The sequence below is a fragment of the Solenopsis invicta genome, chromosome 16, assembly GCF_016802725.1.
Source record: "Solenopsis invicta isolate M01_SB chromosome 16, UNIL_Sinv_3.0, whole genome shotgun sequence".
Lineage (NCBI taxonomy): Eukaryota > Metazoa > Arthropoda > Insecta > Hymenoptera > Formicidae > Solenopsis > Solenopsis invicta.
This window is the reverse complement of record NC_052679.1, coordinates 24,557,429-24,585,066: the sequence shown is the minus strand read 5'-3', so window position 1 is coordinate 24,585,066 and position 27,638 is coordinate 24,557,429. Positions and strand designations below refer to the sequence as shown.

Genomic DNA, 27,638 nt, shown 5'->3' with positions numbered 1-27,638 from the left:
ATTATTTTTAAAAATTTTTGCAATTTTATTGTCTAACAAAAAAGAACTGAACGATATTTTATTATGTTATAAATAAACATATAATGTAATTTCGGAAAAATTTTATTCATTTGATTCGATAAGTCGTGAAAAATGTTCAGATTTGATTCAATTCAATTTCGAATATATGTTATCAAAGATTCAATTCGATTCGGTGTGATCTCACAAATATTTGATTCGCACATCTCTATAAGTACTGGACAATTCGAGGTATTTTCCGAATTGTCGTACTTTACGAAATTGTATTTTTATTATATGTAAACGTATCTGTATAAAATTGCGTGGATTAAAGTTTCTCGTTTTTGAACGCTTAACTCATACACGCTTTTTACGGAGGAACCTCCAGGAATTAATTCAATCTAGATTCGCGGTGGTGTGCGGAGGAGAGAGCGTCACGGGTGTTATCGACGAGAGCGATCGTTCAATCGATTGTATCGCTGGGGTGTGTTGCTTGATCAACATATGACGCAACGATTGTGCCTCCTCCCGAAGGGTCACTATCTGTGCCTTTAAGATCGCGTTCTCATGCTCCAGCATTGTTGCCCTTAACGCGATCTGTAAATAGATACGCGAAATAAAAATATGAAATTAATTCGCCAGTATTGAATTCAATCTGTCTTTCGCTGTATCGAATTAAACTTGAAAATAAGGTAATCGACGATTAATTTGTCAGTATTTTGTTAATGAATTAACAGTTAATTATATTTGTGTTTTTAAAATCCTAGAGTTGCATGGATTGAATGAATCGTCGATTAGGTTATAAGGAATAATCTTGCTTTTAGATAATATTTCTGAAAATCGATTATATTTTTTAGGTATTTTTCTAATAATTTGAGCCTTGAGAGAAAAAGTAGATTCAAAATTTGCAGAAGTTTTATTAACGTATAAATTGTTTGCAAAATTCTTAACACGTTTTTCTTTAAATAATTTAACATTCTTCAAAGTTGTTTGGTGATAACTTATCTATATAGTTTTAATCAGTTTGATTCAAAATTTTTAGGAGGTATTCACATGTTTTTGTTTCGTCTGAATTATAGAATGAAATAAAAATTCCAACTTTTTGATTTTTCCAGTAAGAAAAAAATCGAAAAAGTGACAAAATTAAATTTTCTTCAAGACTGCTATTTTTGCAAAAATTAATTTTTTGTCTTGGTTGTAATTTGGACGAGAACTACATTTACATAGATTAAGAATTTTTTGTGTTTTAAATTATAGTAATAGTAAGACAATATTTTTTGTTTATATGCTCAGATTTGCAAATAATTAACACAAATATTTTTTTTAATAATTGAAAAAATTGTTAAAAAACATTTTAATATCAAAGACTAAATGTTCCAAGTTACAAATTTATAAGCTTTTATATTTTTTTTTCAAAAAAACCTGAAATGAGAAAATTATAAAAATGTTATAAAAAAGAAGAATATTCCTTTAATCATAATTTGGTTATAATCGCGTCCTTACGTGGTCCTCCCTGATTTTGCGGGCATCTCGCGATTTCTTTGCCGCCTGGTTGTTCCGTTTACGTCTCTCGTAATATTTCTCGTCCTTCTGTTCGTCCGGAATCGGTTTCTTCTCGCTTCTGGGTCTTCTGTGGAGAGCGGTTATGCCATTTGTAGTGACGAAGTGACGGTTCATAGCACCTGTTTCGATCATCGGTGATACAATATATTATTGTGTATTATCACGAGACATAATTTAATATTTGACATGATTTATGAAGAAAAAAAAAATTTGCCCCGGGTGAGGATCGAACTCACGACCTTAAGATTATGAGACTTACGCGCTGCCTACTGCGCTACCGAGGCACTTGCTTCACGTTCTTAATCAATTCCTTATGTATGAATTATACTTTCGTGAAAATAAATGTAGAGTTGGATAGTAATCAGTTAACAAGTCAAAAGTTAAATAATAAAGTTACAAAATTAATAACTTTTTATTTTGTTGATTTTAAATGAAATAATTTTCAACTAATTTTTTTTTTCAAACACATGAACTTCAACTTATTAATTTTTTTCTCGAGTTAAAAATTTATTTGTCTAGAGTCTAGAAGAAAAAAGAAATTATAAAAAAAATACATTCTTACAAAATACTTCTTTGTTATTTCAATATATAAATTATTTCATGCATTATATTTCATGCATATAAACTTATAATTTATAGACAAAATATTTTTATTTGATGCAACCCATATTGTAAATTTTTGTTATCTGGAGTACTCTTAAAACTTAAAAAAAGTTACATTCTAATATAAATAAAATTAATTTTAAATTTAATTTAATTTTGTTTTAACACAACTTTTGAGTTAGTCTTTTGATCATGCAACTTTTAACATAACTAAATTAATTTTATAAGCCATTAACTTTAAATTAATTTAATTAAGAAAAGATTATCAACATATCCAACTCTGAATGAACGTATCGGAAGTTGGAAGATTGTATAAAGCGAGGAGTGAACGCCGAAACGAAGATTAAATTATAAGCTTACCTGTGGAGGAAGTAGAGAAGGATTGCGGCATACTCAGGGATTGCATCAGGGGTGGCATCGCTGCTAGAAAGGGCGGCTGAAGCAGAGTTCCCGGGAGCGAGAACGTCGCCGATACCGACGAGGGTGTTAACGGCGAGGATGGGGAATCCGCCGGTACGGAACTCGATAAAATATCTGGCTCGACGAAGTTGTAGTCTCTAGACGGGTATGCCTCGTACCTGCATAGATCTGCTAATAAAAACGGTAATTTTTTATCAATTTATCTCAAATGAATCGTGCATTCGATCATTTGCATCTTATTTCGTGTAGTATCGTAAAATAAAAAAAAAAGAATTAAATCGATGTGCGGACGGGTTTATATGGTTTAGAGACGGTTCCATCGACTGCCCCTGTGGCCTAATGGATAAGGCATCGGTCTCCTAAACCGGGGATTGTGGGTTCGAGTCCCACCAGGGGTACAATTATTTTTTTTTCCCATACGTATACAAGTAATGTATAGTACATATTGTTAATGTAAAATATATGTAGACAAAATCAAGACAGAAATGACATTTTGTCAATAAAAGATTTTTATTATGTAAAATTTATTTTATTATTGCAATAACATATACTGTTATATTTTTTCTCGTAATAATATTATACCTTTTTTTGTATAAATGTAATGACTCATTAACCGCTTGTTTAATATTTATAACTTTTTATACAAATTGGTTCTTATATAGGTGATAAACTGTAACAAACACACGCTCCTTTCCACCCTCTTTCTCCAAGATTAATTAGCTGCATGTGAAACGCAGTTTGTTCGCTCACTTGATCGATGCAAGATTTATTTGACACTTGAATACTTCTCCGCCGAAGCGGAACTGAAACTTTTACCTCGTCCGGCTAATCGCGCGGCTACGTGCATGCTACCGACGATGAAATATCGGGGTCCGAAATGTCGTGATGATAATGCAACGACTCGTCGTGGTTCGTGCGAAACTGTGCAAAAGTTAGCGTTTTCCGCGCGAATTGCCGCGGCTGTTAAGTCGAGTCGTAAAACTCGTTCGGATGTTAACTCTATTCGAGCAGTAGTTACAATTTTAGGGAAGAAAACGTCGACATAATGGGAATACTACGAATAAGACGGTCGTCCGTAATGAGAATGCGCGATTGCAAAAATCAAATGAACTTAACGAGGTAAACGATTCGTTTTTCGACATCTTTCTTAACGAGTATGCAAATAAGTCAAATAATAAATAATGTTACTGCCTATAATATAGTACGAATAGTATGGGTTTTATAATGGATATTTTAAATTATAAAAATAATCATTATTTAATTATATTTCACATTTTACATACATTTCATGAATAAACTTTTCTCGAACCTGAATTTACACTCAAAGAAAAGTTTTTTTGGGTCAAAAAATATTTATTTGAAACAAAGAAATTTGTGCATTGCTGTACAGTTAAAGAAAAGTTTCTTTGATTTGATGATGAAATTTTTTTTTTATTTTTTTTTATTAGAATTAAAGAAATAGAATTAAAGAAAATTTGATTATGCAACGCAAATCTTTTTTTTCTTAAAATGAAAAAGCTATATTTTTAAAACCAGAACAACTAAATTATTTCTTATATTTCTTTCCATACTTTCTTTGAATTAAAAAATTATTTGTTTAAATAATTTAAACAAATAATTTATTTACTTTAAGAAAGGCTAATAATTTCTTAAAATAAAATAAATTTTTATTTTCTTTAAAGATATGTTTATTTCAACTTAAAAAAAAAACAAAGTTACAGAAACTATTTCATCAAATTAAACATAACTTTTTTTCTGGGTGTATTATTTCGACAAATCGCTAAAGTTTAATATAAAAAACAAGTTTTTTATTAACATATATTATTTTAATAATTATAGATATCAATAAAAAAATAAAATTTATTTAAAAAATAACCTCCACCGTGACAATGTTTTCCACATTGCCGTGACCAGGATTCGAACCTGGGTTACTACGGCCACAACGTAGGGTCCTAACCACTAGACGATCACGGCTACTGGAGGAATTGTGAGTGGCTTGCAAAATGTTGAACATCAATCGGGATATCGGTCAACTTGCTCACTTATGCATAACATAGTCAGTGAACAACAAAAGATATAATATATTTAAAGTATTTAATATAAAATATTGAATATAAAATATGAAGCGTAAATATAAAAGTAGGATTGGGTCAGTTTATATTTTTTAAAACTAAATTAAGTTAAAGTTAATAGCTTATAAAAATTATAATTTTAGTTACATTAAATGTTGCAAGAACAAAAAACCAATTTAATTAAAAGTTGCGTTAAGATTAAATTAACTTAAAACAAAAGTTATTTTTAAAGTTATTTATGTAAATTAAAATTGTAATGTTTGAAAATTATATTACACTAAATTATATTTTTCTAAAGTTATTAATATTACGTACTCAGGTTTTTAAATATAAAAACAATATAAGATAAAGATACAAGCCTAGCTATATAGACATAATTGATAAAAATTATTTTTTATTTACCTTTCTAATCATAATTAGTATCAATATATAATCTTCTGCATACAATAACAAAACATTATTTAAATCGAACGTTTCGACCTTCGTACGAAGTATTCGACTTTTATATTCTACCTAAATTGAATCTTTAAAATTTATGTTAATACAGGCGGTTGTATAATGAAAAAATGAGCTATTTTGGTATTATTTAGCATCTATATATTTACATAATTATATATAATTTGCTGGCTTTTTAAATTGTAAATAAAATTATTATAATATAAATTATCAGATAAATTTAATATTTTATTTGTTTTAACATCTTGACAAAAAAAATTTTTTAACACCTTGGCAAAGCAACTTTTTGACTGCAATTATCCTGCGCTTAATTTCTTTCTCTATTTAATTTCGAATTCTGTTAATTACTGAAAATGACCCATGGGTCGAAACGTTTAATATTTGTTAAAAGTTATTAAAGAATTATAACATATTAATAACGAGTGTTGGTTCTTATCGGCTTGCTTTTAATATTTTTAGAGCCTTAAATTTGTCATAGTTTTATTTATAAATTAAGTTTATGAAATATCAAAAAATTATTATTTTTTATATAAGAATGTATTTTTTTGTATATCGAAGCGACGTCGATTTTATTATTATTTCTCCCTGGAACATATTTTAAAAATAACTTTTTGCAGTTAAAATAATCTTATTTGAAATTAACCAAATTACAACTTTCTTATATTAAAAAAAGTATGTTACATATGAAAATCTAAAATTTAATACGTATAATAGTTATATAAGAAATTGTTAAATTCTATTTATTTCTATTATTTTTGTAAAGCAAGTTGATGTAAAAGACATTTATACGCGATTAGAGATAAAAGTTTATCTATGAGTGCATTCCACTTAACGCTCTTAGAATCATTTCATCCTTGTTGTTTATCAAATATTAAATAAGAAGAAATGACGCTCGCAAGTGTTGCGAAGCATTATGTAGGATGTTGCAGAAATAGAACAGAAGAAAATAATATTGAGGATTTTCCAATTTATAAGTATTACTATCGCGATGTAAACAAAGAAAATATCGCACTCAGTATGTTAAATACTTTTTTTATAGTGATACAACAAGAAGAAAAATACAAAACGTTTAATTTCAAAGTATTCCAGAACAACAAAATTGAAAAACTTACGATGAAAAATGTATGACAATTTTCGGGTCATTTTTCTTTTCTCGTTTTCTTTCGTAAAACAATTTCACGTACAATTTACGCACCTGAGTTCGGAGCGAAAAGGCTGTAACTCCGCAGAAGATGCAATGCCGAGAATGCACCAGAGACTGCGTTTCCAGTGCACAACGTCCTCGCATGAGAATGCGAACTCATTTCTCGAAAAGTATCTCTTTCAGCGTACGAAGTCAAGATGGATTTCACACATCTCTCCGATTCTTGAACGGTGTGCTCTTAATTGTCAAGAGAAGTACAAAGCGTTACGATCTAAATTGCAGATGCATAAGTGAACAGTATTTTAAAATCAGTCACCTTAATAGCTTCAGGCATAATTTGTGCCGCAGTTGCCGACAACAGTTACATCTTTCGTGAAATCGAAAGATTCCGATCAGTGAAGCATGCTCGATCACGGCGAAGGATTCTCTTCTCGGCAACATCTACTTGTCTTTCTATTTTATAATATATTTCACTACTTATACGTGTATTTTACTTGCGAAATTATTAAGACATATAAAGATGTTAAACAATGTTGAAATAGAAGAATTTAAATTTGACATTTTATACATCATTGACAAATTTCACTTTGATACAAACTTTCTCGGGCTTGCACGATTTGTACGACGATCAAACTTTTTTCACTATTCATATGTATTTCGTATACATAATTGAAGATTGAAGAATCTCACCAATGCGATCTGAAACTGGATATTTTGCTTATATCTTCCGCGCAGCGACATTCATGAATCACTCATTGCGTCTTGATTGAAACAATATTAAGAACGAATTAATCAAAGTCGTTACACTTCCGCAAAGAATTGGGCTTTCTCGCGAGAGTGTCTCGATCTTCCGTAACGAGCTCCCTGCGACGTTCGAACTAACAGTTTGTCTTGTCCATTGGACACTCGCCTCATCAGGTGCAATAACGCGTCGTGTCACGTCACGTGTTGCAGCATCGCGGTCACGAAGCACGTATGGAGACCACTCGATTCGTCGAAGACGATCGAACGCCCCGCCTCCGAGTGCATGCGCATTGTTTTGCCGTCGGTTGATTCGTTGCCGCCGTCGATGTGATCGTCGGTCATTGGTCAAGGCGAAACGCGGGCGCGGATCTTTCTGACGAATTGCAGTGTGCCACCATTTTCCCTTTCCCTTCGCCGCTTTATCACTGTATCGCGAGGCTAATCTGTAATCCGCAGCACATAATAGGTCAGGTGAGAGTACGATGTGCGAAAGGACGCGCGCAGATAACCCGCGACAAGAGCTCTATATAATGTTCTCGTGTTCTTCAATACTAATGGATATTAATGCGTTACTATTTATTTCGGTGTCGCGTCGTTATCGATCTCTGGAAAACATTGTATTGAGAATTGTTCGAGTCTGTAATAAGTAAAGTCTCATTTTAAGCAGAATCTACTCAAATTTGAAATTTAAACTTCAGAGAAGCTTATAATATATATTTTATATTTATTTATAATATTATTAATTATTTATAATTAATATATGGGGGAGAGTGAGGTAAATCGGAGTATTTGTAGCTTTTGTTCTTTATAAGGCAAAAATAAAGTCCGATCGAAAGATCGAAGGTGCCGTTGGAAAGATAATTTAATTCCCTTTATTTTTGTTTCAGATTACTTTGACGTATTTCTCACTTGTGTTGAAAATTATAATGGAAAATGTAAAAATAATTTTTCCAGTGGTTCCAAATCGGACACTTTTATTTTTATCAACTTTTAAATAGAATTTTAGAAGATTTTAAAGTTATTTTTTTAATATTGAGTAAAAACGAGCAATTTGGGAGTCAAAAATAAAAATTTTATTAAAAAGCAAAAAATTTGTGATAGTTTATATAATTAGATGTTTCCTCGATTATAATATCGTTATTATATAATTAAAGTTAAAATTAATAAATCAAAATTCAATTAGTTCGAGTCTAATGACTCATAATATTTTACTAATTTAATATTTCTAGAAGCCGATTTTGTCGGTCGATCATTAGTGTTATGATCAAGTTGCAATTCCAATGTAAAAGTTCGATTTGGTTCATTTCGATATGAGTCCTTTCGAACTTTGAAACAAAGTTTACAATAAACCGCAAAGGTGATTTCAAAACACTTGATATTTTTGAATTCTACACTCTTTAATTATCTTAAATCAATTATCTTTCAGAATCTCTATACCTTTTAAATAATAATTTATTTTTTTTTTAATTTTTGCATAATGGTTGAAAATACATATTCTCATCTTTTCATGAATATTAATATGACAAAGAACTGTCAAACTGCTGTCACATGTTTGGTGTCTTAAAAGGACATTTACATTATAAATGGCACGCAAATCTGCTTAACCGTATTCGTTCAAATTAAAAGGGTCCTATTTAGAACACGGTTCGATTTAGCCCACTCTCCCCTATTTCATAATTATGTTATAAAGTCATGTGAGCGAAAAAAAATGTTTAATTTTTTTCAGACTAATCGAATTCAGAGAAACTACATATTATAGAGAAAAAGAGTTCATTGAATTTTAGTATTCTTAATTATTTGACTAAAAGTTTCATTGAAACAACACATGTTTATACAAAACATTTGTTTGAATGAAAATATTATTTTATTCAAACAACATTTAACATTTGACGAAAATAATATTATTATTAGTCGTACTTATTGATTCGAACATTGGTTTGTTTGAACCATTTCAAATACATTTGTTTGGATACAATAAAATTTATTAAGTTTCTAAAGAAATCGTTTGGTTTGTGTATCGAGGAACTGTACTGTGCTTGATTTCAAATGTAGAACCGTGTTCAAAATTGATTCTAAACACTACAAATTTAGCCGGCAATGAAGGTACGCTGTAGCGCGACATAAAATATTTATTGTCGCGAAAGAATAACGACCAGTACCGCAATTTCAGGTAACCGGAGAGATTTTGATCTCCCAATCATTATGCTTCTATTATCTGCGATTCGTGTGGTTCATCGCTCGACGGTACACGTCGCGGTCTCGTGATGACTGATCGCCGGCGCCTTATCGCACGTACACATCTTACACGGCCTCGATCTGTAATTCTTATGACATGCATAATTTTTAAAGTCATTCGTCATTTATTTTTCATCGCACGCATACTTAATCGCATTTAATATGAAAAGAGAAGGAGAAGAAAAAAATTATCTTTAGTAATAAATTTTTTAAGACGAGAGAGAAAAAAGCGTACGATAGCGGCAAAGTAAAAGTAGAAATAGAAAAAGAGAAAAGGAAAAAAAATACTAAAATAAAATACTGCACGCGTTAATCGACGATGAGCTTAGAATTCTAAGAATTAAAACTGCACTTTGTATTAATGGAAAAACGATGTCGTGAGTGGTGGAAAAAAGTCTTCTGAATCATTTCGGATCGTAACTCCGGATTCCCGAAAATATGAGGAAAAATCACGAGAGATCGCGCGAGGTCGAAAGTAAGTTTGATCTCGCGGTAAGTTTGATCGAATTGGTACGGAAACTTTCTCACAAGGGGTAGAGGGGGTGGGCAGGAGGGCGAGTTAACGCGATTCTTCGGCCGCTCTATTTTCAGAGAAATTACGATCTTCTTCCCTCGTCCTTCTGGGAGACCTCGGGCGGCGGTGCAGGTGCGAGTCTTACACATGTGAGAGGCGGAAAGGCGTGCATTATACGTTATACACGCGCGCCTCGCAATAGACCCACCACATAGCTAACCTATACGTACGTAGCTACGTTTGCCTTCTAATGTTGCCTCTGGGACAGTCAGCACCTGACACTTTCACGTTACCTACGTACGAATGTTTAATGCGCCGCCGGTAATTATTATGAAGTAAATTAGTTGGCGGCGCGTGCTGTACTAGATCCCTTGTCCCTCCCCCCTCTCCCCACCCTCTTCTCATATTATCGTTCTCATTAATGTTGCAACTCGCCTGTCCTGTAATTATCCTCTAGTCCGCGATTAACGGTCAAGAGATCGATTATTTTACTTCCTCGCGATCGTATTCCGCGTCCTTTGACCTTCGCGATCGTTTGCATGTGTGTTATATACCAGCTCTATTGCATTTATCTAGATAACGTTGATAAAATCCTAAAAGAGACGTCTCAAGATAGCGGAAAATCAAGGTAGCTTCTCTTCCCCTTTTCTTCTTTTTCTAGCTTTCTCGTAGACGTGTTTTAGGCTCTCGCGTATATCGGCAAATCGCATTTTTTCTATCCGTACTCTGTGAACTGGTTATACTCCATCAAACGGGAACCGTGCTAATCGCAACAGTGAGGCTCGCGATGAGCGACTTCATCGTACACCTGCGCGCAACAATGTCATAGACCCTGCATAAATTCAACTCCCGACAGGGCACGCACGGCCGGGTTAAATAACGTCATTTAGTATCGTAATATCTAATTTACTGCGGGAGGGAGCGCGGATGGGCCTCGGTTGGACACGGAGGGAGGGAAGGGCGAGGGATCGGGGCCACGTGGTTGTGATCCCACGGCGTCGCAATTACAGGTGCTTTCGAAACAATCGTGTGTCCCTCTGTCCATGCGAGTTCAGCGTATGCGCTATGAGAGAAATTAAACGCACGTATGTACGAGTTACGCTGCGCGTCGCTTCCGTTCGTACGTCCTCTAAAATCTTTCGTGCCTCGCGCGAGATATGATTTATCCGTTTTACCACAATTTGAAGAATTTAGGTTTCTCTTCTCTGTATTTATTTTTCGGGAGACACTCCGAGATCTTTCCAGCTTTCTCTCTTTAGAGAAGTCTGATCTCTTCGAGGACAGACCGAAAGGCGTAATTCTTTTTTTTTTCTTTTTTGATAAAGCTCTTTTTATAAAAACCAACCCTTATGGAGACAGATCGATCGGAAGCATTAACGTTATGAGTGAGTTTCTTGTCGCCCGTCTGTTCGGATGTGCTCGTTACCATTATGTGGCTGGATTTATACCGATAACGGGCCGCGCTTCCGCGTCTATATAGTTCTTGCTCGCGATCGGACCTGATCGTGCGAATCTGAACACCTGTCGACGACCATCAGGTAACGTGACATCACGTCACGAGCCGGCGAACTGGCGGACGTACCCCCGAACCCACCCCCTCTACGACCCCGGCGGTAATCGGTCTAATCGACGTTCCCCGGGGGGGCTCACGACATACGTGTAGGTGTAGACGTATCCTTTGTACATGTATTGAGGATTCGCGCGATTTTTCATTTCGCGTAGGTCGTTTGCCGCACTCAAGTATGCACACTCTTCTTTAAAGGGACATTAATATTACAGTTTGATAGACTTTCAAGATGTAGAGAAGAGAGATGTGCTGGAATATCATTTTCTTAAAATAACTTAAAAGTAAACATTAACGAGACATAATTTTTATGGACACAAATTTGTTAGTTATAGAGTTCTACCAATCATCGTTTAGGTAAAAGTTCGTCGGGTATATAGAACGAGCGTAATTTAATTATAATTTACTAAAGAGAGAAAAAAGATTGTGTTTACGACTAATGTCATAAAATTAATGTCATAAGAGGCACTTTTATTTCAAAAAAACAAATTAATGGTCTTTTGTAGATTTTACGTGTTAACAAGTGTCGTAAAACAGATTTTATAATATATATTTTTACTTGCACAACATTTATTTTTCAAAAACAATTTTTTTGGCTCTAAAAATAATTTATTTGTTGTGCTTTGTATTATGCAATGTCTACAATGTGATCGTAAAGTTGTACAAACGACTTTAAACGATTGTAATTCAAATGCACGTAATGCACTTCACAAACTGAATTCACTTATATTATTTTAAAGTCACATTCAAGGCCTTTAAGCTACAAAGTTAAAAAAATTAATAACTTATATATATATATATATATATAAAATTTATATATATATATATATATAAAATTTATTTCTCTTCAAGCTTACATTGCTTGAAGCCGAGAAGAGGACTTGGTTTATAATAATTTCCTTAATCACTCATTCATCCACATCCTAGTCTACTCTTATGCTCTACGCCTGCCTTACCTATACCCTCCCTTACGTTTACATTTTCTTTCGTTTCCTTTCTTTTTTACATTTATCTCTACATTCACCTTTAACCTTTCTACTATTTCTCATATTTACATTTTTATTTTACTTTTACCTTTACATTTACATTCTACTTACTTACTTATGTCTATAAAATCTGTTTTACTTCTCACAGCTTTTCATAGCCTTTGTTTTTATAATATAATACATTAATTACCATACATACTACCATATAATACATAATACTACATTATAATCTCATTCTCTATCATTTTTTATTTACTTTTTTTTATTTCCTATTCAATTTATTTTTTCTAGCCTATTTCCATACCAACTCTACGTTTTTTTTTATTTACCCCTACTGTCCACATCTATCTTTCTCTCCCCCCTCCCTCCCCCCCTCTCTATTACTTCCTCTCCTTCACGTCTTTTTTTAAAATTTTGTTTTCCTTTCTTTCCATAATTTCTGATTTGTTTCTGAATTACTTTTTCTTTACCTAAATTTTCTTGAATCTCTCTCTCTTCATTGTATATTTCCTCTATAGTTTTATCACAGAATATTTACGCCCATTGTCTCTCGTCTATTCAATATTTGTTCGCTTGCTCTAAGTTTCCGCACCTTAATTTTATCATTGCTCCTACTTTCCCTACTTATATTTGCAATATTCCTTACCTCTAAATACTTAGAAATCCTACCTTTTACATCTATTTCCCTGTACCTCTTATTATATATCTTGCTTTAGCTATCTTTTCACCCTCCCATTGTCTCTGCACCTCCCTCTTTCTTTTTATTAATTCTGCTTCTAAATCGTCTTCTTCTCTAATATCTTTTACCTCCCTAGCTTCTATTCCCCACCCATTCCTATTATAATACCTCTCTGTTTCCTTGCCGTATTCGTTTTCCCAACCGTATTGTTCTTTCTCACCAACATTTTATAACTATATCCCCTGCCCTTCAATTAATAGCTAATAATCTTGAGAAGTATGTTATAACAGTAAAGAATATACATCTGTACAAATTAAAATTGAAAACTGGTTTTTATAAAAACAGTGAATACTAATGACCAGTAACTATCCTGCAATGTCTAAATTAATAGACTGTAATGTAATATTTTTAACAGTTCTCCTAGAATTCAATGTAAACTCTACGAGATATCATGGGAGATATCTCATCATCTCGCAAATATCTCAAGACCTCTTTTTCTTCTCTAATATTCCGTGTAATTTTTCAAATTGAAAGGCTATACACGGAAAGAATGATTTTGTTAAAGTATCAAAAAATTTAGCTAGATACAGATATGAAAATAATTCTTATCTTACAGTGATCGTGACGCAGAGAGGCGTGCGTACGTTCTCTGTTCCAAAGTTCCGAGGTCAAATCCCACTGATTAGAATTAGAAACATTTGATGTTATTCGTTTACTACTTCTCGATATATAGGCAATGGCATATCGAGAGCATCTTGCCATGAAAATCCTTCTAAATTAGGCTGTTCGGAATCGGTATTTAAACTGTAGGTCTCGTATCTGTGTAAATTGTGAAAAGCGCACACAACAAAAATGCGTTGAAGTAGTCACCACGCTTTGATAAGAGCTAAGAACTAGAGTAAATAATATATATTTGTGTATTGATACGCACATGGGAATCTGTTTAATTGGCTTTTAAGTTCAATTAAAAAAATAATTTTATAGATGTTTTATATGATTCTCTAACATCACTGCACATTTTATCAAAAGTAACTTCTTGTTAGTAAAGTTAATTTTGAGAAACATTATTTATGTTAAAATATCGTAATTTTTAAAAAATATTATCATAAATAACAAAATAATTACAATTTAGATTATCAAATAAATTTTATATTTTCTTTGTAAATTTATATGAAACAAAGAATTATTGTTTTATTATACAATTTTATTATACATATATGTGAGAAGGTTTTGTTTTTCATTTACAATTGTTTACTTTTACATAGGTACATTTTGTATTTTTTAAAAATGACTCCAAAAAAATTAAAAGCTAATTAAATTAAAAATTGTTAACTTTTTAACACTGTCATTTAAATATTAATTCTTTGACTAGCTACTACTCATTTATTCTGATTGCCAGAATGTCAAATTTTTTGCAGCATGTTCTTTATAATTTTTGAATGCTCTTTATAATTATTTTGATGATCCAACAAAATTATTGTCAAATCTGTATTAAGCTAAATTTTTAGATGCTTCAGCATTCTTTAGTGTAAATCGTTCTTTCTGTGTATATGCTTATAAATAAAAATGGGTCGTCCTACTTATTTTAATGCTTCTATTGATATTTTGTGTCAAATACTTTCGCGATAATATTGCCGAAACTTTACGCGAAATATCACGTTGACTGTTGTTAGCACCCCGTACCAGCGCTGAAGGGTTTACAGGCATTTTCGCACGCAAAAATGCGCTCCGTTTTCTCGCACGAAACGGGAAGAAGCCGCTTCTCACGTAGCGTGAACGCCATATACAATCGTTGTCGTATGTACACCTCAGAAACAGGACAGGGTATCCAAGGTGGTCGCGTGTCTAGCCCCTTAGTCTCGTTCCGCCGTAGACCCTCTCTCTGCACCTGCGGGGAGCACGGATTCTCCTTTCACCCTCGCACGAAGTCACGTGTATCGTGACGCCCGTTGTTTCACAACTTGGGCAAAGTTATCTCATCAAGTCGTCACGAGGACGCGCTCCCCTTCCCTCCTTCTTTCCCTCTTTAGCCGCCACCTCCTCTTCTTCCAAGTCCTGATTAAACTTTTCTTACTTTTGCGGCTCCGGGGCGGGTATTTATAATCTCGCGCTCGCTCCGCGCCCACTCAGAACCGCAGAATCGTTATCAGGACTTAACTAATTAGCAGGGGTTTCCGCGGGAAAATTCATCAAAGTATCCACAGTGCGGTATGGCGATTAACTCTCTTATTATTCGATGTTTAATTCTTCAAATGTTATTGGACCGATTAAAGTTTGGTTTTAGTGAAAAGATCGCCTGTTTATCTCACAAGTATTTAGTTTTATAAGTCTGTAATTACTCTTGTAATTACTTTAAATATTTAGTTTTATAGAAGATTATGAAATGGTTATAAGTATGCAAGAAATGTTCAACCCACACAAAATTATAATTTCTGAATTATAGTAATCAGTGGGCAGTCCTTACATTTTTTTACATTAAACAAAAAGATCCAAGCCTAATATGTGTGTGTACCTAAAAATTAATAAAAAAAAAAACATTTTTCAATCACAAATATTATTCGTATTTTTCTCGAAACGGAGTTTATGTGGGTGGGACGTTTCTCGCATAACTATGGCCAAATAAATAATTAAGAGTACACAGAAAATGAACTCTCAAGTACCGAAATTGGTCCGTGGGACCAACCTAGATTTATAAAACTTCTGTATTATTTTTATTCCAGTTTCTTTTTTAATTAATATCCCTCTCAATGAAGGGACTAATCTCAATGAAGGTGTCATGATTTTTACCTCAGTATTAAAGGATTAATTACGATGAATAAAAAATACTCTAAAGTCTCTTTTGTTTTTCTTTTTTCAACGAAATAAATTATCGGCCGCAATTTTAATCAAAATATTGGCTCAAGCCAATATTTAACAATTGTTGAATTAACGAGGATTCGCGCAAGACTTCAATGCCTGGATTCAGCATGGCAGGTATGGTACCTTTTATTATCCAGAAGAAAGAAACGAGTCATCGAGTCCGTAATTTAGACAAAAGCTGGATCCTGTGCCGTGTTGAGAAAAGAATAATTTTCCAGACGAGAACGTCCGCGATGTAATCAAGTGCGAATCGATAGATCGCGACGGAAAAGGGGTGGCTGATGAACGGTAGAGAGATCATTTGATTACTCGAGCGGACCACGCGCTTCAAGCAACGGCTACGCCTACAAGAGTGATGCCGAGGGATTTAATCATTTAGACTATTTGCCCCCGTTGGAGCACGCCAGACCATCTGCAGCCCTTCGGTTCCCAGGCCGTCGGTAAATTGCGGCTTACCGCGCCGGCACCGGTATTCTTATCCTCCCGCGCGTTCGTCCAAGTAATTCTTGGCAAGCCCCGGGCCCGGGCTACGTCGTTCTTATCGGAAATGGCGCGAAACAACAAGCGGAATTGCTCACACCACCGCCGCGTCTCTCCGTCGCGTCGGCCGAACGAGGAAAAAAAGTGGAGCGTGGTGCCTGCTCGAGCCCGATTCGCCGCGAGTCTTATACCTCTTCTCCTAACTTCTCTTGCGCTCCGCCCACGTAATCTTATTTTTACCGTGAGCTGTTTCCCGAGGCATTGATAGCTGTTATTGCAACTGTTATTGCAGCTGTTATAGAGAAATCGAAAGATGTAATTTGTAAATTTTTTTGCCCTACAAAAGTATTATTAAATGTATGATGAATTTTATAATAAAAATTGTATTACAACTGAACCACAATCGTAGGAATTAACACGAGTTTATTTTCTCTAGATAGGTCGGAAACAGAAAATTATTTCCTTTTGTATTATTTTTTCTACCATAAAGTCCCAGAGAAAGAATAAGGAACAGTTCAATATGTTAAATAAGGAACGAATAGAAAAAGTTTCTTTATTCAACATATTAAATTGTTTCGGAGAGGGTAACCACTCTTGAATTCCGGTGTACAACCCGCTGGAAGTCCGTTGAATTCCATGAAGTCCGCTGAATTTCTCGAAGATCGATGAAGTCCGGCGTAGTCCGATGAAATCCAGTATAATTTGATGAATTCCATATATTATACTATATAAAATTTTGGCTTTTATAACGAATTTTTGCTTGAAATCAGTTAATCAGTTATTAAAGAGGGCTTTTTGATGACCTTTTTTTAGGGACATTTCTGAACAATCGCAATGAATTCTATTGAATTCCAACAAAAGTCTCGATGAAATCTATTGAAGTCTATAGTTTAGTGTACATTTATTTTCTGAGTGATTATCCCCTCTTATTTTTTGTTCTTTATTCTATTTATTGTGTTATCTAAGACTTAATAATTATGACTATAATTATTACTTTAACTAGTTAATTTTAAAATATTTTAACTTATTAATTTTTTTATTTATAAAAAAAGGTACAGAAGTATCATCCTCCGATTTTGACGAGCCTTTAATATGTTGTAATATGGATCAAAATAAGAACACGTATTTTTTTATACTTGCTCGTTTTTATATTTAGGGAATAAAATACCTCTTTAAAGAAAATAAATTCTTTTTTGAAAATTTAAAACAAAATTACAAAAAGAAAAGTTTTTTCGTTACTGTTATAAAATACTCTTTAAAAGCCATTCAACTAAAAGTGAATAAGAGCACGTATAAAAACATACGTGTCCCTTATTTTAAGCAATACTACAATATATTAAAAGCTTGTTAAGATCAAAGACGACACTTTCGTATTTTTCTTTGTTAGCTAAAATATATATAAAAGAAAAAACTGTGTAAAAAAGATATATTTTTACATATAAAACAATATTTTTTTGTTACTTCACATATACTTGATTTATAAATAAAATATTGAATTTATTTGAAATAATTCGTATTATGATTATTTTGAGTAACTCCAAAAACTCTAAAAAATTAGGTTTTTTTAATTTAGTGTAAACAATGATTTTTAAAATTAAATTTTAATTTAAGTTAAAATTTAATCTTAAAGTAACTTGTAGTTAACATTAAGTTAATTTTAAAAACCATTATGTTTAACTTAGTTTAGTTCAAAAAGAATATTAATTATCCCAATCTCGTTTAAAACGATCTGTCGCTCAAAAAATTATAGGTAATAGATCTTGTAATGACGGACACATTTGATTATGTTTACTTATTAATCGATTACAAAAATTTACTGCACGGAAAGAACAATTTTGTAGTATTTAAAAATTTAGCTAGATATAGATCAGAAAAGTAATGTTGCACTATCAAAATAATTATGTAAAACGTTCAAGGATGATGATAGTGCTGCAAAAAGTTTTGACATTTTAGCAACAGTTTAAACGTCGCATATAAATTTTCTAATGGTTCAACATAATTTATTTTCTGATCTGTATCTTTCCATGTGCATAATTAAACATGGCAGTTTTTGACGATATTTTATTGCAATTTAATACAATTTTATAGAAGTTTTGCACTGAAGAAGATTTGAAATGTGAGTCGAAATATTTTCGCTTATTTGTATCATGCGTTCTAGCATTTTTAAGAAAACGGCCTTCTCAACTAGTTGATTAAATCAAAGTTCTATAACAATTGCATACAAATATTTAGTGCCATGTTCTCTTATAAGCATGTTTTTTATATTTATTAATTTAATTGAATTTAACAGACGTGAAATCTACGAAATTAAGAAATTATAAAAGATATTATTATCTGTAATAGCGTCAATTCATGATAATAAAATAATGGGATAACTATTTAATGTAATCGTGGGACAGTGCCCTTAAAATTATTATGAAATTTTTACAAAATCCACATATAATTATTTTGCAATTAGTAAATCAGTGTAATCATTCATACAGTCGGATGAAATCACCAGAAATCATAATGAAATCATATGTAATCAGCAGAAATTATTTTGGATTTCTGTGTAATCATTAATCATGAAATTTATTATGAAATCAGTGCAAGCTTTTAGGTCTTATAAATCAATTTTTGGTTAAAAACAGTTATTAGAGACCATACCATGCTGTCTTTAGAAGAATGTTATTAAAAATTTTTATGACGTTTGTTTTAAAAAAATTTGTTACCGACCATAATGAATTCCAATAAAACCTTAAAGTCAGCAGTCAGGTGCATATCTGTTTTTTGAATGTGGTTACCTCTCAATTTAATTTTATTTGAAAGAAATTTGCAATCAGTAATGGTGTTTCTAGTCAAATAAAGTAATTTTTAATCACAAGAAATCTGATAATTACATATCCAATCACAAAAAATTATTGTGTAATCAGATGAAATCATGTAATCTGTGGGACAACATTTTAATAGTTATCTCCTTGTAATGAAACGTTATTATTGTAAGGAATTTTTTTTACTCTTGATTTTTATCTTCTGGTTTTCCCTAAGGTTGAGTCGGGAGGGTCCCAGATGCGCACGGACCCAATCGGACACCACCAATCACGTAATCTAATCTAACCCAACCAACGGAAATACTCTAGGCATCGGCCGCTATAATTGGTGGTATCCAATTGGGTCTGTGCGCATCTGGGACCCTTCCGTTGAGTCTAGACAATAGTGCGTCGACATATGCGGATCAACGAGGAACGAATGGAAGCTTTTATAAATCTTTTTACCAAGAAGAAAGGGAAATTGCGACGTTATGAACAAACAGTGATGGCACGTATAATTTTATTATTATCGGATCTATCGTGTTGGCCAGCGTCTGTTGCGTCTATACTGTTTGCGGAACGGCGATTTCATATCGGTGATTTGTACACAATGTGAATACCAGGGGCGTAACTACCAAAAGGGCGGAGGGGGTAACGGCCCCGGGCTCAAGGGTACTTGGGGGTCTTTGAAACTTAATTTTATTTTTAATTACATTGTCCAATACCCATTTGCCTTGACATCAGCATATGGCGTCATTAAAACCCGACTGGAATTGGGTTAAAACCCACTAGACTTAAAAGTACTAATACTACTTTCTGTATTGTCTCTTATTTAAAAAAGATATAGGTACATAATTGGATTTTTATTTAGATATAGGTACATAATTAGATTTTTATTTTATAATATTTAAAGCGCTTAAACCTAATTTAATTACTAAGGAAAATGTATTACAATTACTCTTTTTAATGAAAGGGTCTTTAAAAGGTCATGCCCCCTGGTTCAAATCTTGAAGTTACGCCACTAGTGAATATCTAGTAGTTGAGGAAACAGAGAGGTAATATCGCGTACATACACCGACAAGATGTGCAAAAGTAATACTTCCGCGTGCAGCGGAGTCACGTTCGTCGACTATCCGCTCTATTAATATTTTACGTATGCACTTGTTCCGGCCACACATGCCGGGACGCCACTCCTACTTTTTTCTCTGTACACACTTATTTACGCCCCTTGACCATAGCACCTTCGCGTGGCGTTATTTCTATTGCAAATCGGTACCGGGATCGCGAGTTCTCAACAAACAAGGAACAACTCGCTGCTTTGAAATCCGTTTCAAAATTAATGCACGACGCACATCGCGCACGGAGTCATCGCGTCGGCTTCGATCGAAATCTTTAATTTCAGCACGCGCGATTTATACGTTGTAACATTATTAAATACATAAAGTGTATCATACATTATACATATATTATATTGTATTATGTATAGTAGGTTTTAATCTATTATATAACTGTGTTCGTATAATCGTATATCGAGAATAAAAGCGTTCTTAAAAAAAATATTCTTGCTTTTGTATCCATTTTTACAAATTCTTTTTGGAAGAAATATGAAAGTTGTAAACTCTTTTAATACGTTGTATATTAATTTATTCTTTGATATCTAATTATTTTTTACAATTTTTTTCAATATCATAAAAGATACTTTTAATTGGTAATTATTTGCAATTAAATCTATTTGGGCGTATAAAAAAAAAAAAATTACATCACTGTTATCATAATTAAAAATGTAGAAATTGTTAAAAATTAAAAAAAATACTTGTACAAACGTAGTTCTTGTTTAAACTAGAAGCAAGTTAAAAAATTGATTTTTGTAAAAATGGCAAAAATTTCGAAAAAATTTGAATTTTTTAATCTTTTTTGGAGATTTTCTTACCAGAATAGTCAAAAAATTGGAATTTTTACTGAATCATAGTTAGGCAAAAAAATATTTTATTAGTATTTCCTAAAAATTTTGAATGAATTGAATGAATTAAATTAAAAACTATAAATAAGTTATTATGTCAACAATTTTGAAAAATGCTTTGAGAAAAAATCGTTAAAAATTTTGCAAACTGTTTATACGTGAATAAAAATTTTTAGAAGTTTCTTACCTCTAATCTACTCTTTCTCTCTCTCTCTCTCTCTCTCTCTCTCTCTCTCTCTCTCTCCCTTGGTTCAAATTATTAATACCTATTCTAATGTAGATTAATCTTTGATCTTTGTTTAACCTACTTTTTATCTTTTTCTAACTCTTAGAAAATGATAAAAAGTTAGTTAAAACGAGATCAAAGTTATTCTGCATTGATGGAAATGGACATAAACGGTTCAAATTATAAAAAAATACCTAAAAAGTAATTACAATTGTTTTAAACCAATTGTAAGAATATCATTTTCTAAATTAAAGTCAGTAAAATCTTATTTATTTGCAGTGCTGTACAACTATCATCAATGACTATTGAAGTATTTACTGTCTTTTAGAGATTACAAGTCAGAAGGGACTAGGTATACTCACTGACAAAATCAGTGTATTCATTGAAAGACAGTACACATATCACTGATTGCAATAGACGCAATAGTTATAATAGCAGTAAAATCAGACTATATACAATAATCACTGTCTTCCACTGAATAATATATTGATTCCAATTTAGAGAGTATTTTAAGATATTTGCGCGAATATTTATTCGCTAAGGATCTAAAAAAAATATATTTTTTTCTGAAACTTTTCATAATGCGTGCAATGCATTATTTATTCTTGTTGTTCAACTAATATTAAACAAAAAGATATACGATGCATTATGCTATTATGCGCATCATGCATGAAACGAAATGCATCTATAAAAAGTTCAGAACGTTTGTTTAGATTGCTCAGAACAATTTTCAGACTTATACGCATGTTTCAATTTTTAATGACATTTTTTACTAACCTTTCAAATAAATTAAATTAATCAGGAAATGACTAAACATACGGAAGAAAAGATTAATGCCATAGTCGAAGAGATTCTTGATGAAGACCAGGAAAATGATTTCGGTGCGGCATCTGAAATTTGTCCAGGAGATTGCGATGAATTAAATAATTCTTCTAAAGAAGTAAGCCACGTGTAAAGAGTATTATTTTATTCACTTAATTATTTTAACTAATTCTTTTTAAAGCGTTAATGAATTCAATTTTAAGACTTTAATAAATTTATATAATAAAGTTTGCTAAATTTCTATTTTTTAATATTATTACCTCGATAAATAGGTAATACATTGTGCAAATGTTGTAATAATAACAATAATTGACAAAAATTTTGCAATAACTGCGTTAAGTTGATATGTCTCAATACAGCTGTTTTATCGAAATAAAATTTCTAAATAATATTTGTCAAAAATTACATAAATCCAAGTTTGCAAACTTATGAGGTATAAATATTTTATAATTATTTTTAAAACAGTTTGATTCTTTATTTAATACATACCATCCTGTGTAATATTTATGTAATATTTTATGCTGCAATATTTCCACATTATAGTTTAAGAATTATAATGCATTTTTGAAAAATAATTAATTATATTTTTAAATATTTCATACATAATACAGTTAAAATATTTTTTCAATTATTAAACAGTTTCTTTCTAAATATAATTTTGTAAATATACTATTAAGATGATTTGTCATATCGTTATAGTTTCACCGTACAGAAATACTATTTTGAAATTAGTTGCGCAAACAGTTATCAAAATATTTTATAAATATTCAATATTTCTACATATTTTTATAAATGTACCCACATAATTGTAAATTATAAAAAGTTGTCCTATGGGGGAGTAAGTGACATCACACTGTCATATATAATGATTCATTATTTAAAAATATTATTCATGAAATAGCTTAATAATTTAAATAGCACAATGTTTTGCCATGATAAATTGAATCGCATCGTGACAATCTATTGTGTTCGGTAATATAATGAAGAAGACTCAAAACTCAAGAGATAAAAAATTTTTTATCTTTTTTTACTATAGACACCTCGGCAATGCAGATGCGGCGTGGAGAATTCATCGAGGTTCTCGCTGCGTGTGATGGAGGCGATGCGCTCGTTGCAGCGCGACGTAGACCAATCGTCCACATCCACCGCTGAGGAGATCGCCGATTATATTCGTTTGCATTATCGCTACGACGGCGACCTTTATGCTCAGGTGCGGACCGCGCTGAGACAGGTCTGTTCTCAAGGGTTAGTTCCCGACGTCGCTTCGCCGAAGGTCAGACAGATCGGATGAAACGCGTCTCTTACAAGCAAAATCACTTGTGTGTACTCGTATAATTCTCATGTATTAATTTTTATTTTTTCCAATTTTGTTATTTTTAATGTTTTTTTTTAACGACACAATACATATCGTTACATTTTAACACACTCCGGAACGATATATGGAAGTATTTGTAAGATTGTTATTCTAGAGAGTTTAATATAAATATAATGATTAAATTAGTCATCGGGCTGATGAGAGTAAAACGCAGTAATAAGTGTGCAAATTATTTTTGTTTAATATGCAGACTTTATTTTAGAAGTTTTGGTAGTTTTCTGAACTATCCTCAGCAGGGTAAAGCCTATTATGGGATATTCCTAGTATGAGGTACCGAGGTTTCCGTTACATTAATAAATGTCTGTGGTTGATACCATCATAAACTTATTACTCTTCTGGAATGAAATCAACTTAAAAGAAAATTCATTATTACATCATCCGTGCAGTCGTTAAAAAATTTTTTTTGAAATTGGATGTTATCAAAATTTATTGAGATGAGTCTTTAAACTTTGTTTATAATAAAAGAAACAAATATTTAATAATAAAATCTGCATGCAGTGATAGAGTAAAGTCGAATTAATAAAAAAATATAGTATGTGAAGATTTGCTTAATTATAAATATTAGACTGGTGATTGTAAAACCGCAAAACGTGGAATTCATAATATGAGACACTCAAAAATCCCCGTTTATTATTGCCGTTTGTTCTGACTTTGAGAGCTTTCCAAAATGCTATAATAAAGTTTTTCATTGAGGACTTTTGAATTATGAGACTTGAAAGTGTGACTATCAGCATTAACACTGAGACTTTAAAATTTAAAATATCTCGAAGAGAATAGATTTTGGAGAAAAATGTTATTAAAAGTTTTTGACTATTAAAAAAGCTATTGGTCAACTAAATTGTGAGTCTGAAGCCTAATTTGAACCTAGCAAGGTCCAAGTCTATAACACCCATCTTATATAAAAAAATCTTTGTGTTTCATATTAGAAACTCTTTTTTTGAATTAGTGAAATCGGCGATTTTAGTAAAAAATGTCATATACAACAACTATCACTGTAACTATTATCGGTTGCTAACTTTTGGCGATAAAACTTAAATATACTTACAATAATTTGAATATAAAAATAGGAGTTAATGGTATAAATTTAATATAAATTGTAAGCCTTTAAAAAAAGGTATCTCCTAATGGGCAACTTTACCTGTAAGTGAACAATAAAAATTGGATATCTATTAAAACTCCATAACGAAGGAATTGTTTACTGTTACTTTATGGTGTGCACTCGTGACATTCTGGTTTAATATTCCAGTATCGACTAATAAAATTAAAAATAAAAAAAAAAATATTTATAATTCTTTCTTTCGTTGTTCATTGTTATCTGAAGAGTTTTTTTTTTTCTACTTAATTTTTTTTTTAAAGACTTTTTGTTGTTTATTATCAATTAATAACATGCACGGCGTTTTAAATAGATTTGTCATGGAATTATTGAGCAACGAATACCACTTGGTCGGCCCCGTTGTCAAATCGACGAAACGGAATGGTTGTTCCTTGGATTGCACTGGTCGCATGACAGACGACGCGTCGAGAAGACGGAAAAGCTTCGATGATCGAAGAAATGGCGCGCGATTTTCTAGGAGATATCCTCGTCAAGATTCAAGAGAGTCGCGTGCCGAGCTTCTGAGAACTTCTACTGTCGATCTCCCTGAGGATTTGGAACCCGTTTTTCATTCAACTGGTATATCAGCCGACGAAAGAGACAACGCGGACCGTCGCGACATCGGGATGAAACAACGTAACGATCACGAGGAACCGATTCCCGGGCCTTCCAGAGAATTCTTGAGGACTCCTTCATTAGCTCCAGATAGAAATGCGAAGAAAGCTCGAGTGGAAGATCGAGGAGTACAACTCGCGGATGAGAAAGACGATGAGACCACGACGGAAGAGGATGTAGACTGCACTTGTGACATCGAAGCTGTTACCCGTGATGAACATGCGAGGATTTGTCCTGGTGATCGTCCTCGCGTCATCAGGAATCAACGGAATGGTCGTCGTCGCGACGTCGTTGAAGAGGTTGAAGAAGACGAAGGGGAACAGATGGAAGAACAGGATGTAGAAGACGAAGGGGAAAGGGTACAAGAAGAGGACGAAGGCGATGAGGAAGATAGTGTGTACGAAGAATTGAGGGCCCGAGTTCCCCATAGAAGACCTGCGGCACGTGAACGAGAGCTAAGAAGGTGGATCCGGCGATGTCGTCAAGAATGCGAACGACGCGGACGAAGAAGGCAATAATGCGCATCAGAATTCAAGAGCGTTGTATAAATACAATTTTAAGAGCTTGAGAAAATAAATCTTATTACTCTCTTAGCATGACAACTGTCATAAGTTACGACATGGAAATAAAATTAATTCGCAACTCTAAGATTCGACTTTCCTAGTTTCTTAAAGATGTTAGAATTAAAAATGAAAAGTTTTATGTAAATTTTTTTGTCCAATTTATAAGAATTTTGCGTTGTTATTTTAATAATAATTTGTTGCCCCTCATAAGTAAAATACGCTTGTGTTAAATTTTAAATTAAAATCGACAGAAATAAAAATATAATTTTTTTTACCGATTTTATCACGTATATTTTGATTATAATATGTAATTATTTTTATTTAAATATTTAAGTATAAAATTAAAAAAAATAACATTGCAAAAATCACAAACTGTGTCACATTATTTTTTCGACGATTGAATTTGTTATGATCAAGTCTGTCGATCTTACGTAGAATATTCAGAATCGTTAGACGTGGTATTCAACGAATTTTCATCGTTTTTTCTTGACAGAAACGTTCCCAACTTTTGCGAAACGCGTAGCACATTCTTCCGTCGGTCGATCGGGATCAACAATCCGGATTGCAAACCGTATATAAGCGCTTTTTGCAGTTCTTGCACACAAAATTTCGCACGTTTTCGTCCTGAACAGAAGGAATCAATAAACTTTATAACAATCAGAATACCTCGTTTATAAAGTTTGCTATAAAGCTAAAGCTTGTCATTTTTATCCCAATCTAGCTTTCTCTCCAATAAATAAACACTAATAAAATATTTTACACTTAATTTCTACAATTTATTAAGGACAAGGACAAATAATTAAAAAAACAAAATATTATTTTATAAAAAGCCCCTCTCTCTAGAGCCCTAGAGCTCTAAAAGCCTATAGGTAAATTAAACGCGCTACTGATACAATCAATTCGTGTTTTCATTCGTCATTTTGTTTCTATATTTATCTTTTCTTTTTTTTTGTTCTGAAAACTTTCAAAGATTTGATTCTACGAATTTATGGCTCTTTGATCGAGCTATATTCGATCTCTGAACATTTAAACGAATTTGTTATATGTACCATCGCGGACGGCTCTCGCGTAATCGGCGATACATTCTCTCGACGAACTTCTAGACACTCTATTAGAAAGTATATTTTTATCCGCGCGTAATCGAGGTCTCTCCTTATTATCACCAAAGATTCTTTCGTCGAGATTTGTACGAATTGTAGCTACGTCACGTCCGTGAATGTCTTTCTTTCTCGCGTGTCGTTTATTGAATTTGTTGCACGCGCAGTTTCGCTGCTTCCACTTCATCTCCTTCTCGGCGCATTTGCCCAGATATTTGTACACCAAATCGAACACAGTCGATTTTTCAACGTCTCGCTGGGGAAAATGCTCTTTGCTGTGTCGCGCCGGGACAGCTGACCTAATTGGGAATAATATAAATTATAACGAAGCTATTTTTTGCCTTGTAACTCTATGCGTCATTTTGTTTCATAGTTGCTTAATGCCGTAGCATAATTGTCGACATGATCGGTTGTTTAGTGCAATTAAGTCTCGTAGGAAAGAAACGAATAAACTTTTTGATCAATCTAATATTTTCATGTTAAGAAGATTGGCGTGTGCAGCTTGACCTGTATGCATGATCGAACGCAGCGCGATGTCGGCGCACGCTTCTTGGACGATACAGTCTCCGATCTGCGGTCATGACAATTAAGCGACAGGATACGTGTGCTCGTTATAAAATTAAGGAATTAGTCGATTCGTAAAAACTGTAGAAGAAAGACCAAAATTTAGGTTAATGGTTTAATTGTGAAATAGTATTTTGTTTTATCTTAGGCCGGTATTCATAGTCGATTCTTATTATGTTTAAAACTGTCTTAAGGAGGTTCTCCAGATTAAAAGGTGG

At 32.7% G+C, this 27,638-nt stretch overlaps 3 protein-coding genes and 3 non-coding genes across 6 annotated transcripts; 2 read left to right on the top strand and 4 right to left on the bottom strand.

Moving 5' to 3' along the window:
- Nucleotides 1-36: 36 nt before the first annotated feature.
- On the bottom strand, nucleotides 37-7,435 carry LOC105193811 (cell death specification protein 2). Its single transcript, XM_039458174.1, has 5 exons — nucleotides 6,572-7,435; nucleotides 6,307-6,492; nucleotides 2,524-2,751; nucleotides 1,501-1,679; nucleotides 37-594 (listed from the first exon to the last, which is right to left on the bottom strand). Exons 2-5 carry the CDS (start codon nucleotides 6,413-6,415, stop codon nucleotides 394-396), a joined length of 717 nt encoding a protein of 238 aa, XP_039314108.1. The 5' UTR covers nucleotides 6,416-6,492; nucleotides 6,572-7,435; the 3' UTR covers nucleotides 37-393.
- On the bottom strand, nucleotides 1,772-1,844 carry Trnam-cau. Its single transcript has one exon. It is a non-coding gene; the product is annotated as a tRNA-Met (tRNA).
- Nucleotides 2,909-2,981, top strand: Trnar-ccu. The gene has a single exon. It is a non-coding gene; the product is annotated as a tRNA-Arg (tRNA).
- On the bottom strand, nucleotides 4,486-4,557 carry Trnah-gug. The gene has a single exon. It is a non-coding gene; the product is annotated as a tRNA-His (tRNA).
- A 17,464-nt stretch (nucleotides 7,436-24,899) lies between the features above and the next one.
- On the top strand, nucleotides 24,900-26,372 carry LOC105193810 (nucleolin-like). The gene has a single exon (XM_039458827.1). It carries the CDS (start codon nucleotides 24,902-24,904, stop codon nucleotides 25,712-25,714), a length of 813 nt encoding a protein of 270 aa, XP_039314761.1. The 5' UTR covers nucleotides 24,900-24,901; the 3' UTR covers nucleotides 25,715-26,372.
- A 225-nt stretch (nucleotides 26,373-26,597) lies between these two features.
- On the bottom strand, nucleotides 26,598-27,566 carry LOC105193809. The gene is made up of 2 exons (XM_011158407.2): nucleotides 27,364-27,566; nucleotides 26,598-27,155 (listed from the first exon to the last, which is right to left on the bottom strand). Exons 1-2 carry the CDS (start codon nucleotides 27,435-27,437, stop codon nucleotides 26,786-26,788), a joined length of 444 nt encoding a protein of 147 aa, XP_011156709.2. The 5' UTR covers nucleotides 27,438-27,566; the 3' UTR covers nucleotides 26,598-26,785.
- Between the last annotated feature and the right edge of the window lie 72 nt (nucleotides 27,567-27,638).

Bases quoted from the DNA above. Each gene is read 5' to 3' on its own strand.
- LOC105193811 (XM_039458174.1), bottom strand. From the start codon at position 6,415: ATGAGTTCGCATTCTCATGCGAGGACGTTGTGCACTGGAAACGCAGTC. The intron at 2,752-6,306 runs GTGCGTAAATTG...TTTTATTAGCAG, and splicing joins CCTTTTCGCTCCGAACTCAG to ATCTATGCAGGTACGAGGCA. The intron at 595-1,500 runs GTAAGGACGCGA...ATCTATTTACAG, and splicing joins GCAAAATCAGGGAGGACCAC to ATCGCGTTAAGGGCAACAAT.
- LOC105193810 (XM_039458827.1), top strand. From the start codon at position 24,902: ATGGAATTATTGAGCAACGAATACCACTTGGTCGGCCCCGTTGTCAAA.
- LOC105193809 (XM_011158407.2), bottom strand. From the start codon at position 27,437: ATGACCGCAGATCGGAGACTGTATCGTCCAAGAAGCGTGCGCCGACAT. The intron at 27,156-27,363 runs GTCAAGCTGCAC...ATTCCCAATTAG, and splicing joins GCGTTCGATCATGCATACAG to GTCAGCTGTCCCGGCGCGAC.